The 16,289-nt window shown below is 33.8% G+C and overlaps 2 protein-coding genes across 2 annotated transcripts; one reads left to right on the top strand and one right to left on the bottom strand.

Moving 5' to 3' along the window:
* Positions 1–3,118: 3,118 nt before the first annotated feature.
* Positions 3,119–3,586, bottom strand: LOC117916963 (protein SRC2-like). Its single transcript, XM_034833204.1, has one exon. It carries the CDS (start codon positions 3,584–3,586, stop codon positions 3,119–3,121), a length of 468 nt encoding a protein of 155 aa, XP_034689095.1.
* Positions 3,587–11,816: 8,230 nt separating this feature from the next.
* Positions 11,817–14,825, top strand: LOC117916962 (subtilisin-like protease SBT4.4). Its single transcript, XM_034833203.1, has 9 exons — positions 11,817–11,914; positions 12,002–12,093; positions 12,179–12,425; positions 12,548–13,052; positions 13,196–13,302; positions 13,440–13,643; positions 13,776–13,887; positions 13,976–14,189; positions 14,284–14,825. The coding sequence occupies exons 1-9, from the start codon at positions 11,817–11,819 to the stop codon at positions 14,823–14,825; spliced, it is 2,121 nt and encodes a 706-aa protein (XP_034689094.1).
* Positions 14,826–16,289: the final 1,464 nt, after the last annotated feature.

The raw sequence follows: 16,289 nt of genomic DNA, 5'->3' as shown, positions 1-16,289 counted from the left end.
AAAAAGAATGCGTGCATGTGGAAGACGGGGAATGATGGAAATAATAATAAAGAGGCATGCACATGGAGTGTGTGAGTGGGTGAATGTGGAAGATGAAGAATGGTGAAAAAAAATGATAATAATAATAATAATAATAATAATAATAATAATAATAATAATAAAGGAAGATGTGTACAGATGTGTTTGATGGTTATTGTATATATATATTAGCAATCATGGAGAGTTGTTGTGTATAAGTTATGTTTGGTGAAAAAAAAAACTTGAAAGTGAGAGAATAGGATTTATAAATAAAAGGAAGTAAATTTTTTGGTATTATAATTATACTAATGATGGGTGTAAGTTAATAAATAACATAGAATTTAATTAGTGAAATAAATTGTAGTTTAATTAAATTAAGTTGTGTCCCAAGAAATAAATTGAAAATAAAATTTAAGTTTTATATGAATTAGAAATTTATTAATTTTTCTAAATAGGAATAGATTAAATTATCTTTCATAATTAAAAACATTAATTTGAATACTTAAAATTTTAGAATTGTCAAACCTATAATTTTAGATAAATAGTAATGATCATTTCTCATATACTTTGTTAGGTGAAGAGTAGATTTTTTGGAATTATTTTCCTCCAACGTTTTTTAGAACTTCTTTTGAGAAAAGGGAAATTAATATAGATTTTGCAAAAGAATATATATATATATATATGTTGTTTGAAATGTGTAATTGTTAATTTTGTTTTTAAGCATGGATCAAATATATTTTTGTATGGAAAAAAAATGTGTTATAACATTTATTTTGTTTATATCGAAATACTTGGGGAATTTCTGCTTTTGTAAGTTGGAATAAATAAGATAAAGAATTTAACTCTGGTTTGTTTGGCCTTTGTCAACGGAATATAATAATTGACATTTACATTTTTATGGTGAGAAATGTAATTGATTTGGACTCTAGCCTCTAGGAGTTTGGTTAGAGGTTATTAGTATTAGTGATGTTTGGTTCTATCCACCTTGAAAGGAACATTTGAGACTAGCCACCTATTTGTAAAGTCTCACTTAAATAAACACTATTTGTTATTTGATAACCAAAGTGAAAACAATTGAAATGTATTTGATTTGAAATGGATATGAAATGATTGTGATATATATGAAAATGTTTGGTTAAACACTTTAAAATGATTAGCATATTTGTACTCAATGTTCTTATGAAAATGATTTTACACTAAATCTCCTATTTGCAAGCATGATTGAAACTATTTGATCCATGAAACTGTATTAATATTCTTTATTGGGCTTTGAGCTCATTCCCCTTTGTTGATAATTTTTCAAGTACCCTCAATTCGGGTGAGCAGTGACAGTTAGGAGGGGAAATTGGCTTGTTAGGACTTTTTCAAAGCTTCTTTTATTTTGAGCATTGTTAGATGTTAAAATTTATTTTCTATCGGAATTATGTGAGTTTGTAGTTATTTAGATAATAACACTTGATTTGATGTGTTAGTTTAAAGAAAATTGCTATTTGGAGATTTTAGAATTTTTGTTCTACTACTCTAAATATGAATTTGGTAATTGGTAAATTTCCAATTACAATATGATTGTTTGTATTGTTTACACTCTGAGCCTTTGGGCTTATAGTGTGAAATGATCGTCATGTCCTTAGAGTAGGTTTTGGGGCTTGGTAATTTTCTTGTAAAAATAACTTTTTCCTTTAAAACCCATGTATAAATACTTGAAATAGTAAAAGACATTTATATTAAAAATGAGTTACTTTTTGAGTAAAAACATCATAAATTTTACATTCACAAATTTGAATATTATTTAATCTCTTTTAACCAATTAATTCTATTAGTTTCTACTACACCTATGGCTACAAATTCATGTTTCATGCGCCCCATTAGAGACCAGGGTTAGGATTTTTGTTTTTTCGTTTTTTATTCTAGAAATCCAACAAAACGTGGGCTCGAGAGTGGAAACATGGGTAATAGGTGTTCTCAGGTACTACATCACTATTGGCCTCCATTGAGCAATGACAAATTTCAAGTGATCAATCCATCCCTATAATTTGGCAACTCGGAAAACTAAAAGAGTAAGAATTTTGATATTTTCTTTGGAAAGATTGTTTTATTTTTTTTTAATATATTTCTATTTTCTTCCGATTTTTGTTGAGAATACAAGTCTTCTTTGGAAATTCTTCTTGAATATAGTTTTGTAATTCAAAAAATATGTTTGGCAAATTTTTGATGGAAAACAATTTTTTGAGAATTTTTTTGATAAACAATTTTTTTTTTTTTTTTTTTTGTATTTGTAGATAAGTGCTACTATTTTTGTGGAGAATAAGCCAAAAAACCGTTATTGTGCTTTTAAGTTCGTAATAGAATTGTGCTCTAAAAATAATTAATAATTGTTTAAAGAACTAATAATTGCTTTTAAGAACTATTCTTGAAAACTATTTTCTAAGAGCGGCCATTCTTAAAAACTCTTTTCTAGGAGTCGTGGTTGTAAATGTTATCAAAAACTCTTTTGCATATTTGTTTAGTTGCTAGGGACAATAACCATTTTTATTTTTTTATTTTTTTATTTCAAAGTTTTAGTTTGAAATTGGCATAGTATGACTTTCAATTTTTTCTTTACTTATTTATAAGCATCCAAAAAAAGGCATTATGACAAATAGAATTGAGCAAATGGTTATAGTAAATGTTTCAAACTATTTATAAGCATCCAAAAAAGGCATTGCGACAAATAAATCCATCTTCATCTCTAACCTTTATGAATGTTTAAAACTGTAGCATGCTATTTCTTACAAAGATCTAATTATCTCTCTTCGCTCATATATATCTGTACTATACAGAAAAGGTTTCTTTATGGGATCATGATTACAAGGGGAGATTCGTGAACAGGAGAAATATGGCTCTACAAATAGGAAACAACTGATGAGGAGTAGAAACTAGGGTCTTAATACATAGCATCTTTACATATATTGTAGCTTATCCTAAAAAAGACATAGAAGTCAGACTTATGTACAATTTGATAACCCAGACCTAGGATTAGACAGCAGAAGTTGGCATCTTAAGCACATACTAATATCAATATATATGGTAAGAAGTTTTGCACCATGCACCCAGCAGATCACTAATTCTTGGGATCCTGGGAACTTCCTGAACTATCAACCAGGACATCTACATCAATCAGAACATCTTCTCCAGAGAAGGAAATATCCAGATCATCAAGGCCTCCTCCAAAGGCCACCTCTACAATCACTATATCCCCGAACGAGTGCGAAAATTTCAACACTCCCTTTGAATCTACTGCACCCTTTTTCACTGGGTAACTCACAGTAGTGCTGCCTCCGGTGGCCACTGCCCCGTCAAACAGGTCCTTGAAAGATACGCTTACCTCTCCAATGTACCAGTCTCCTAGTGTGCGGCTGCAATACAACTTGATAACAAGCATGATGCCTTGGTATTCAACTGCCTTCTTGCCTATTGTGTATCCAGTGGTGAAGTTCCATGCAGGGTTGGTCTCCCCCTCTGTGTCCACCGGACTTGTTCTCTCTGTTTGGGAATTGCCTGTAATTGAAAGCTTGGCGTAGACTTTCATTCTGAATTTTTCTCGGACATTCTCGAGATCTTGAGCTGAAATAAGGGTGATCTGGAATGTAATGACCGGGTATTTTATGCCACGTTAGCATTTCTATTTTGAAAAGTCTTATTTTGAATGATGGTTGAAAAGTCAAAAAGAAAAGTACATGAAGAACACGTGTTAGTTTTGGATTGGTGAAATTCGGTTTATTGTGTTGCTCAATTAGGTGAGTTGAAAATTTTATGCCATGTTAGCCTTAGGGTGGAAATTTCTTAGGATTTTAGTAATTGGAAATTTCCGGAAAAGAAAAGCGAAAACGAAAATAAAAAGTTAAATAATTAAAATTAATTAGAATTAATAAAAAAAAAAAATTAATTAAATTAAATTCCTTATTAATAAAAATTGAGAAAATATTAAATTGTATGTTTTATATAAAAAAAAAAAGGATTAATTTGGGCTTGGATGAAATAGGGTTTTAAAAGAAAAATAGGAGTTAGTCATTCAACTTTGATTTCAGGAAGTGTGTTCAGCAATAAAGCCATGTTTAAAAGTATATATTCTTAATCCTTCAAATAACCATTCTTAGGAACCTACATATTGGTCATGTCATTGTTGACCAAGAAATGTAAAACTTCCCACAAACCATGTTTGTCGGAGGAGTCTATGGGGGGTGGCATCTCCATCTTTTTTAGTAGACTTAAGGAAGTTAGATTGATTGAACATTTTTTAGTAGACTTCTTGTGTAAATCGGTCTTACACTGGGGATTGGGAAGTGACACCTTGTTTAGGGCCCTAAAGTTAGTTGCTCGGTTGTGAAGTCGATTAGCCCTTAGGTGCCTAGCCAAGTGATAGCAATGACATGTCACCTGACAAAGGAAGGTGAGTACTACTGCACCCGTCTTCATGGCAACATCAAACGATAGTGGCTGCCTTCCATTAGTCAATAGGAACCAAACCCCCCATTCCCTTCCCTTCATTTTTAACCAAGGACTAGAATGTCAGAAAGACGAGGCTACCTGGTAAGCCACCGCCCAACTACTTGTCACTAAGGCATGGCAATAGATCATAAGAGCAGGTGTTAAGAAAAGGTCAGTCTAGCAACCAACGAAGGTATGAAAAAATGACTCCCTTTTGATTTCCACAAAAGAAAAAAAGAAGTCTATAGACTGAATCATAGGACGATCTCCAGACAATACCCGTAGTTTCCTTACTTGCAGGTGGCTCTAGTTATCCATCATCACTGGGTGACTCTCTCTCTCTCTCTCTCTCTCTCACACACACACACACATATATATCACGAATTTGTTAGGTTCCATATTCTTAGAATTTATTTAATTTTATTTTTATTTTTTAAATTTTCCATCTACATATGGGTTGAATAAAAGGAGGATGTATAAGTTGATAAGATTTCATCATATCAAAATTTGTTTTTGAATTAAATTGGTTAAAAATAGAATGGAGATAATTATCCATTTAGTTTGGAATCCTTATTTTTCAGCAATAATATTGCCTATAAATAGTGGGCTCATCGGTGAGTCTAATAATCTTTTCTCCATATCTCTTTTATTTTCTCCTGGTCAAGTTCTTCCTAGTGTTCATCTACACCTAGAATCTAGATGGGGGAGTAATAAGAAACTCTAGTAGTTTCTTTGAAGAAGTTACCAACACTAGAAATTGTATAATTCAAGCTACAAAAATCTTTCACTAGTATTTATTTGAGCTATAGTTTTAATTCTTATCTAACATTGGTATTAGAGCAAGATCAGGCTTGTTTTCATCTCCATTTATATTTATTTATTTGAAATAAAGAGATATTTGTTTCCATTAATTGAAGGTTTTTTTATTATTGTTTATAATAAAAGAAATGGATTTCCCAGAAGCAGAAGTCTAATCCAAAAAGTGTAGGTTTAAGCATGTAAACACAAAAATGAATTGCCCAGAGGCATAAGTTCAATCCAAAATTACAGTCTTAAGTATGCAAACACAAAAATAAACTACCAAGAAGCATAGATCTAATCCAAAAGTATAGGCCTAAGCATGTAAACACAAAAATGGACTGCCTAAAAGTACAAGCATAATCCAAAAGTGCAAGCCCAAGTGTGCAAACACACAAAAATGGACAACCCAAAAGCAATGTATAATTCAAAAATGCATGCCTAGACGTGGACGCACAAAAGTGAAATTAAGCTCAAGGGCTACCTTAGTCATTAAAGAATTTTGGTAATAAGGTTCTTGAATTTATGGATTACTTTTTTTTTTTTAATGCATACAATTTTTAATTGCATATTTTTAAGATAGAGATCTTAAAAGCATGACAAGATGTAATAAACTTTTGGATTGCATTATCTATTAATAAAGCCCTTTGAAAGATGATTTCTACATGTTCTTAATAACTGAGGACCCTAGATCCTACAAAGAAGCTATAACTTCTCCTGAAGTAGCATTTTGGAAGGTGCCATAATAGTGAAATTAAATTAATCATGTATAACCATACATAGGAGATAGTTGATTTACCTCATGGTGCAAATACTATAGGTTGTAAATGGATCTTTAAAAGAAAGTTAAAGCCAAATGGGTCCCTAGGAAAGTATAAGACACATTTAATTGTCAAAGGTTTTAAACAAAGGACGGGTGTAGATTACTTTGACACTTTTGCCCCTGTGACAAGAATTTCTTCAATTAGAGTGTTGAAGACTCTAGCTTCCATTCATAACTTGGTGATACACCATATAGTTGTCAAGACTATGTTCTTGAATGGGGAATTAGAAGAGGAAATTTATATGGACCAACTTAAGGATTGTGTAGTTCTAGGAGAGAAGCAAAAGGTTTGTAGGATAGTTAAATCACTTTATGGATTAAAACAAGCACCCAAACAATGGTATAACAAATTTAGTCATGTGTTGGTATCTAATGGATTTTACATTAATGATGTTCATAAATCTATTTATAGCAAATTTGAGAATAACACATGTGCTGTCATTTGCTTATATGTTGATGACATGCTAATCTTTGGAACTAGAGGTCATTTATGAGACCAAGAACTTCCTACGATCTAAATTTGATAAGACCTAGGAGAGACAAAGGTGACTCTAGGAATCAAGATAACTAGTTAAAACACCTAATGAGCTTAACCTTTCTCAAGAATACTATGTTGAGAAGATCTTAAGGAAGTTTGAAAAATTTGACTGTAAACCAGTGTCAACTCCATATGATCCTAACTCATAGTTGAAGGAAAATAGAGAATATGGTATTACCCAAACTGAGTATGCTTAGATCATTAGGAGCCTAATGTACTTAGTAAATTGTACGTACTAGACTTGACATTGTTTATGTAGTAGGAAGATTGAGTCAGAACACCCAGAGTCCTAATAAGGATCTCTGGTTTGCTATTTGTAGAGTACTTAAGTACTTGAGAGGCATCATTGATTATGGTTTGTGTTATAGTGAATTTCCAAATGTTCTTGAATGATGTAGTGATGACAATTGGATTCCTGATTCAAATGAGATGAAATCCACTAGTAGGTATTTTTTACCCTAGAGGAAATGTAATTTTTTGGAATTTTGCCAAACAAACTTGCATCACTTGATCTACTATGGAGGTTGAGTTTATTTCCTTAAAGAAGTCAAGATCTAAGGTTGAGTGGCTTGGAAACCTCTTAATAGATACCCCTTTATGGATGAGATATCGATCAACACCGTTTGTGTCTATGTGTTGCAATAGCTAGCCAAGCTGCAATAGTTAAGGCTAAGAGTAAGATATTTAATGGGAAAAATAGACATATATGTCTAAGGTACAATATTGTGGGGTAGTTGCCTAATACAATAGGAAACTATTGGCATAAACATTAAGGGGGATGAGACTTATGCCTAATACAAAAGTTAAGAGTGATGGTAACCCAACCTACTAGAATGGAGATCCCATGAAGTTGGTTCATATGGGTAATAACAAATCACTTGTTGATTGTGAGGTGCTCTATCAATTCTACTTATCTAAGAATGTGTCCTTGTGGTGTAGATAAAACGTATTCTGTATCAATTGAGGTTGAGCATTTACTTTTAATGAATGTCATATTCCTTATGAATGATGTGTTTAGTTACATAATACACTTGATGGATTCACCTATATGAGATGGAGATAGGGTCACTTCCTATGAGAGCTTAGTGCATTCTCTAGGGCTCTCATGAATATCCAGGCAGAGCATATGACCTATTGACGCTAACTCGTTATGTATGACTTGTAGTTGAGAAACCAATGTGGATAATCAGTTCCTTGAATTACAAAAAGAAACTAGTTTAGAGAAATATATTTCTTCAGTAGCTGGTTTTTATGATTTAGTACTGATTTATCCTAACACTAGTTTATAGCCTATTAGCACCAATACTAATTCATTGGATTCTAGTTTTTTCATCCAATCATTTTCTTCTTCACACATACACTCTGCTGGGGATTGTTGGAAGAGAATGTGTGTGAGTGTTCTTTAAAGTGAAAAGGAATGTAAAGTGTGAATCCCACATTAGACAAGGATGGGCACTTTTTTTAGTGGGTATATATACTTTACTCACTTTCCTTAGCCTCATGAGCTTGTGGAAAGGCAAGAGGGATTCTAGTGGGCCTAAGGGGCCCAAGCCCATTCCAGTGGGAATTTGGGTGGCTCATGCCAAAAATGCTTAATGCACGTCATGTCCATACACGCATCCTGCATGGGGAACCCCCTACCCCTGCATACACATGCGAGTCCAACAACTTTTTGCAAATCCAAATAAACAATTAATTTTATTTAATTTTTTATCTCTCCTTCTTGATTGGGTCTCTCATCCATTAGAGTCCAAGACTTGCTTTTGGCAACGTGTCCTTGTTAAACAAGTAAGCAGAATGTGTCTTGTGAACATGTTAATTAATTAATTAATTAAATTAAAATTTTTTATTATATATGGGTGTTCAACTTTTATAAGAGAGTCATGTTAGGACTTTACCTATAAAAGCCTTGTCTCCCTTCAATTTTAGATACAAAATTATGAATTTGCTTCTCGTTTCCTTTTGCTTCCTTTCAATCCGTGCGATTAGAGAGATTCCCTTCAAATCAATCAGCATATTGCCATATACTTGAGGTCGATCCATTGCTACTGCCTCTCTCTTACTCTCCTAAGATCGATCCTTTGTTGCCTTCTCAATTTATTGCTCTCTTTCTCTATTGCATCCACTATTGTACTGCCCATAGTGTTGTTGCCATTCTCCTGAGGCTGCACCCACCAGTGCTACATCCACAACACTCTAGGCCTGCTGCTATACAACATGTTGTCTTACACTCCATACCTTACTCATAGCTAGTGTTGCCCCCACAACCACTCTTGCTACTTTAGAGGCCTTTGCTACATCCTGCCATAGTACACCTAAGGCATTGTTGCAAGCTAGTTGTACCCTCCCAATCCTTCTGCAACCCTCTCATTTTTTTTTTCGTTAACTAGAGAAATTATATTCAAAGAATTTTGAATTGTACTTTCCTTATTAAAAGTGTACACCTAAGGCGTGGTTTATAGACTATTGAATCCTGGAGGTAGGACGTCAGTTTCCTACTGCACTGAGGTTGAATCCTTGAGGAGGGTGGATCTACTTTAAAGATAGTGCACTGTTGCACCTCATCCAATCAATTCGATAAGAACCTTTTTTTCTATTTGCTTTGTTTCTTGTTTGTTTGTTTTGGGTGAGATCGAATTTGCATATTTCTTAGACCATTGAATCAACAAGTGGTGGATCCTATATAAAACTACTTATATTTTTCTATCATGTATTATCTTATAAATTAATTTATCAAATTATTAATTTAATATATCGGTCCCTAGTCAAAACTGGTTTCAATTGAAGTTATTAATTTAATTGAGATTTTATCATATTATCAATCATACTAATGACCCAAACATCATTTTTTTTTTAATCTCGTTAATTAAATCATCCAAAGCCTTAAAGAATGATTAATTCTTTCATTATCATGTTGTATGAATACCATATAATCAAGGGTAGGGCTTTGCTTAGTTTTAGGTTTTAAATTTTGTTAATATTATGCATTCGGCATTTTGGTCTGGAGAGAATTTTGAATTTATTTTTTCCTTTTTATATTTTGTTAATTAATGACCTTTTGATTTATTTTTCTTTTTATGTTTGCTTGATATTTATTCCATGTACTAGCTACAGTGAATTAAACCATGCATGATACGAACGAATCAATTAAAAACGTGAAAGAGTATGCATGATTAATATGAAAGAAGGATAAAGTTTCAAATCTTAACGTGAGATAGCCACTATCAGCCACCACAAAGTGAAGATGTTTTAGGTAACAACTTTCATGGGAATATTTTTTGCTTTTGACTCGAGAACTTCATAGGAAATTGAAGTGGAATGTGCATGGACAGTGGATAGTAATTAAGAATACCGAAATTGCGCATTACCACACCCATAACCACTCTGGCTACTTTAGAGGTCCTTGCTACATCCTGCCATACTACACTCGAGGCACTGTTGGAAGCTAGTTGCATCCTCACAATCATTTTACAACTCTCTTATTTTTTTTCCTAACTAGAGAATTATATTCGAAGGATTTTGAGTTGTACTTCCCTCGTCAAAGGTGTGCACCTAAGGCGAGGTTTATAGGCTATTGAATCTTGGAGATAGGATGTCGGTTTTGTACTACATCAAGGTTGAAACCTCGAGGAGGGCATATCTACTTTAAGGACAATACACTATTACACCTCAACCAATCAATACAACAACAACAATTTTTCTATTTGTTTTGGGTTAGGTTAAATTTGCTTATTTATTAGACCCTTGAATCAACAGCAAGTGGATCCTATATGAAACTACTTATATTTTTCTATAATATATTATTTTATAAATTTCTCAAATGATTGATTTAGTATTGGTCCCTAGTAAAAAATTGTTAAAAAATATTATTCAATTGAAGTTATTAATTTATCAAGATTTTATTATATTATTAGTCATACTAATGGCCCAAACATCATTTTTTATTTTATCTCGTTAATTAAATAATCCAAAATCTTGAAGAATGATTAATTCTTTCGATATCATGATTTTTATAAATATCAAATAATCAAGGGTACGGTTTTTCTTAGTTTTAGGTTTGAAATTTTGTTGATATTATGCATTTGGCATTTTGGTCTAGAGAGAATTTTGAATTTATTCTTTCCTTATGTTTTGTTAATTAATAACCTTCTATTATTATTATTATTATTTTATGTTTCCTTGATATTATTTAACGTTACTGGCTACCGTGAATTAAACCATCCATGATATGATTTAATCAATTGAAAACGTGAAAGAGTATGCATGATTATATGAAAGAAGGACAAAGTTTAAAATGCTAACGTGAGATAGCCATTGATCAGCCACCACAAAGTGAAGATGTTTTAGGTAACAACTTTTATGGGAATATTCTTTGTTTTTGACTCGATAACTTCATACGAACCTGAAGTGGAATGTCCACTGACAGTGGATGGTAATTAAGAATACCGGATTTGCTCATTACCATTTTGAAATTATTTTTTCCTTTATCTGATTAATAATTCCATGTTAGTGATACTGACCAATCAATTAGAAATCTGAAAGATTTGGCATCATAGCTGTCCAAAAACAAAAGATAAATGAAAAAGAAATGGGTTTTAGTGGTTTTAGTGATATTTGAATTTTCTTAGTATTTTTCACAGGCCAATCAAATATTAGGAAATCAATTTTTTTAACGTTTTTGTTTTCTTTCCTTGCTACCTTTTGAGAACCAAATATAACCCAACTAATTTCTATTTCATGTAATCAAATAAGGATTACCATATATGTCGACAGTATATATAGAAATTCTGGTTTATCCCAAACAGGGAAAGGAAAAAAAAAAAGAAAAAACTTCATATATTTATATATATACCCGGAGTTGGCAAATCACAGCATTACTACAATTCAAAGAAGTCAACAATGGCTAATTTCTCTTTTCTTCAACTTGTTTGCTTCATTGTTTTTATTTTCATAATCATCTTCCAAGGTGGTGCTGCTGATGAAGAAAGCAAGGCCAGTTATATTTTTGTGGTTTTACAGTCATTCTTCTGGTTTCATTTTGCTTTGTATTTTGGAATGGGATAGGCACCATGTTAGCCCTTACATAAGACCTTTTAATTTATGACATTTCTTCTTATTTTCTTAAGTACTGGACATATAGATGGATTAAATAACACTTAGATCTTGATTTTTATGCAGGTTTACATAGTGTATCTTGGATCCCTTCCTGAAGGGGAATTCTCACCATTGTCTCAACACCTTAGCATTCTTGACACCGTTCTTGATGGAAGGTAAATTTTATATTTCGACATTTCAGTATTAAAATAACAATTGCCATGTAAATACCTTTAATTCTGATCTTGTTATATGCTTTCTAGTTCTTCAAAGGACTCCTTAGTAAGAAGCTATAAAAGGAGTTTCAATGGATTCGCAGCTCATCTCACGGACAAACAAATACAAAGAGTGGCTAGTACGTTATGCCAAATACTTGTGTAATTAAGTGGAATATATATTTATTTTTAAAAAAAAATTATAATGTTTTATATGTTATACAGGCATGGAGGGAGTGGTGTCTATTTTCCCAAATAGACTTCTCCAACTTCAGACAACCAGATCTTGGGACTTCATGGGATTTTCTGAAACCGTGAAACGGAATCCCACGGTTGAGAGTGATACTATTATAGGTGTTATTGACTCTGGAATCTGGCCTGAATTAGAAAGCTTTAGTGATGAAGGTTTTAGTTCAATTCCAAAAAAATGGAAAGGTGTTTGTCAAGGCGGCAAAAATTTCACTTGCAACAAGTTAGCTTCTTAATTATGTTGTTCTCTTTATTTGATTAAACTCAAACTTCATCTCTCCAGGGCCCCCTTTGGTGTCTGTTATTGAACTAGTCTTTGGTTTTGTTGCAACTTGATTTTTACAGGAAGGTAATTGGAGCTCGAGCATACAATTCAATTGATAAAAATGATGATTCTGCAAGGGACACTGTCGGTCATGGAACCCACACAGCCTCCACAGCAGCTGGCAACATAGTAGAGGATGTGAGCTTTTTTGGGGTGGCATCAGGAAATGCAAGAGGAGGGGTTCCTTCCGCAAGAATAGCTGTGTACAAAGTTTGTACTGCAGCTGGATGCACCATTGCAGATATCTTGGCTGGCTTCGATGATGCCATTTCTGATGGGGTTGACATCATTACTATATCATTAGGATCCGCTGCTGGAGCCTTTTTTTTGGATGAGGACCCCATAGCAATTGGTTCTTTTCATGCTATGGTGAAAGGTATTTTAACATTGAATTCTGCAGGAAATAATGGTCCATCACCAGGTTCAGTCCTAAGCGTTGCTCCATGGATGGTCAGTGTAGCTGCAAGCACCACAGACCGTGAAATTATTACCAAGGTTGTTCTTGGGGATGGAAAAATAATAAATGTATGTGTTCTCAATTCCACTTCAATTTGATCTCTTAACCATTAATATATATATATAAGGGTAGATATTCTTGATGCATCTTACATAATCTTAATTAAGCTTCTTACTATTCGAATTCTATAATATTTTCTGTATGTATACAGGGTCATTCAATCAATACTTTTGTGTTGAATGGAACCAAGTTTCCCCTTGTAGATGGGAAAAAGGCTGGTTTAACTAATAAAAGTAATTGTGATACTTGGCCTCAACTGTAAGTTCTGCTCTCCAAGTCATATGAACCTTGAACTTGCTTCAAAAAGAAAGTATTTAAGATTGATGAAATTATTGTGATAGTTGAGGGATTTGAAGAAAATGTATGAAACTGATGCAATCATTGTCGCGTTTCAGGGATTGTGAAATAGACTGTCTAGTGGAAAGCAAAACAACCGGAAATATTTTACTGTGTAGAGGCTCTGGGCTAGATCTGCCTCTAAAGTTTGGAGCCCGTGGCATAATCAGACCAGATTTTGGTCGTTCTATATACCCGTTGCCAGCATCAGATTTAGAGGAACAAGAATTTGCAATGGTCGAGGCCTACATCAACTCCACCAAGTGAGGATATTAACATTGAAAAACCTATTTTAATTGTTCCTGTGAAGTACCAGTTTGTCCCTTAATTTATGATTATTCCATCATCTTTCATCAAAAAAGAAATACAATCCTAAGATTCATAGTAATCTACAGAAAACCAGAAGCGGATATATTGAGAAGTGATTCCATCAAAAATGTTTCTGCTCCTACGCTAGCTTCATTTTCAGGACGAGGGCCAAGCAGTCTCCTAGCTGAGATTATAAAGGTACACCCAAGTTCGCATCTAGAGCTTGTCACAGTTTTTGTTTCATTTCATGTTTTTTTTTACTGAATTCTCTTAAATATTGTTGCAGCCAGATATAAGTGCTCCCGGAGTAGATATCTTGGCGGCATTTTCCCCAGTTGCTCCAATTACAGAGTCCCTGTATGACAAAAGGAGAGCTAAGTACAGTATACTATCGGGAACATCCATGTCTTGCCCCCATGCTGCTGGAGCTGCTGCTTATGTTAAGACTTTCCACCCAGACTGGTCTCCTTCCGCCATCCGATCTGCCCTTATGACTACTGGTAAATGGGGTCCCAGCTAGCTTTGTTGAGATTGTTTAAAAAACAAAAAATAAATCTTAAATATACTCTAAGCTTACGAATTTCTTATTTATAGCCTGGCCCATGAATGCTACTGCAAATCCAGCTGCTGAATTTGGTTATGGATCTGGGCATATTAATCCAGCGAAAGCCATAAATCCTGGTCTGGTTTATGAAGCCTTTAAAGATGACTACATAAAGATGATGTGCGGAATAGGCTTTGACACAGAGAAGGTAAGGCTCATATCAGGAGACAACACTACCACTTGTACTACAGGTGTTACCCAAGGCGCTGTAAGGGATCTCAACTATCCTTCCATGGCATCTACAGCCGACCAACACAAGCCTTTTAACATTAGATTTCCAAGAACAGTTACCAATGTTGGCCAGGCAAATTCCACTTACCAAGCAAAGATCACTGCAGATCCTCTCATGAAAGTCCAAGTAAATCCTAACGTTCTCTCCTTCACATCATTAAATGAGAAAAAAACTTTTGTGGTAACAGTTTCAGGAGAAGCATTGGATAAACAACCCAACGTATCTGCATCGCTGGTGTGGACCGATGGCACTCATAGTGTGAGGAGTCCCATTGTTATCTATCAACTTCCCTCAACCTGAGGAGTCCCATTAGTTGTTGTGTAACATTTATGGTTGAATTAAATTCCCTGAGCTTCACAGCTTTACTCTAAAAAATTAAGGTCATTTAACTATTTGGCCGTTCAGGGATATTGCATGTTTTCCTTGTATTTTTGTTTAAACAGATGATTAATCTATTCGTGGGTGAAGTCGTTTTATATTTTCTGTCTATCTAATTTTTATAATTAATGCAACTAATTTTGTGCCACACTACAAGAGAAAAGGGATATGTTCAATTAGTTTTGGTAAGGATTAGAAAAATAGGCAACTAAAATATGATATATGGCTACGCACATGCTCCATTCATGTCTAAGGGTATTGGCAGATGGTTGGAAATTTCCCCAGAAAACCCTGCGGTTGCTCAAGAGATGCTACCATAGAAGGTCCTATAGAGGTAGCCTTCTTTGGGTCGCTCCCACAGAAGGTCCTATAGAAGCACAAAACATGATCTTCACCTTCAATAGAATTTGCCCTAAACCGCTCTTCAAAACCCTAACTTTCATTTGCTTCAGTTCTATCTTAGTCTTTGTATGGAACCCTAACTTTCATGTTTTCGTTTCTGGAGATTTCTTTTCCACACTGCAAAGAAAATAGATTTCTACATTTCATCAAGATCCATGGCCTCGGCAACAACTTCAGCATCGTACTCTGTAATTTTCTCTACATTTCAATAACTTTCTTGTTTTAATATTGTTTGGCCGAAGAAAACTGTGAATTAGTCAAAAGTAAGGAATGATTGTGTGATACCTTTAAAATCATGAAAACTTGATTCCTTTGATTTTCCATAATTTTCTATGCATTAAATAAAGCCTTCCAATTTTTCATCCTTGGTTTTTTCATTTGAATTGTTTTTCTTATTTCTATTTTTTGGGGCAATTTTCAGATTTTCATGGCTTGGATCAATCTAGAAGAACTTGAATGTTTTTTTTTTTTTTTTTTCCTTTTTGGAAATCAGTTGAGAGTATTTTGGATCTTTCTTTAGTTACTTTGGGTTCAATCTCTGATCTGGTTGTAAAAGTGGAAGAAATGAAGAGAATAAGAGCTTTTTATTTTCTTGTTCTTCATGGAAATTGTGGAGAACACGACAAGAAAAATGAGAAATAATGACGTTTTTTACGTGTCAAGAAAGGCAAAAGATGACACTTCTCTAAAGCGTCCTCTTCGGCTCTATCATTATATGTGTTAGCCAACAATGGCACTGTAAGGGATCTCAACTATCACTTGTACTACAGGTGTTACCCAAGGCGCTGTAAGGGATCTCAACTATCCTTCCATGGCATCTCCAGCTGACCAACACAAGCCTTTTAACATTAGTTTTCTGAGAACAGTTACCAATGTTGGCCAGGCCAATTCTACTTACCAAGCAAAGATCACTGCAGATCCTCTCATGAAAGTCCAAGTAAATCCTAGCGTTCTCTCCTTCACCTCATTAAATGAGAAAAAATC

This window comes from Vitis riparia, chromosome 6 (genome assembly GCF_004353265.1).
Source record: "Vitis riparia cultivar Riparia Gloire de Montpellier isolate 1030 chromosome 6, EGFV_Vit.rip_1.0, whole genome shotgun sequence".
In the NCBI taxonomy this organism is placed as follows: domain Eukaryota; kingdom Viridiplantae; phylum Streptophyta; class Magnoliopsida; order Vitales; family Vitaceae; genus Vitis; species Vitis riparia.
This window is presented reverse-complemented; position numbering and strand designations above follow the sequence as displayed.

Bases quoted from the DNA above. Each gene is read 5' to 3' on its own strand.
- LOC117916963 (XM_034833204.1), bottom strand. From the start codon at position 3,586: ATGAAAGTCTACGCCAAGCTTTCAATTACAGGCAATTCCCAAACAGAG.
- LOC117916962 (XM_034833203.1), top strand. From the start codon at position 11,817: ATGCAGGTTTACATAGTGTATCTTGGATCCCTTCCTGAAGGGGAATTC. The intron at 11,915-12,001 runs GTAAATTTTATA...TATGCTTTCTAG, and splicing joins GACACCGTTCTTGATGGAAG to TTCTTCAAAGGACTCCTTAG. The intron at 12,094-12,178 runs GTACGTTATGCC...TATGTTATACAG, and splicing joins ACAAATACAAAGAGTGGCTA to GCATGGAGGGAGTGGTGTCT.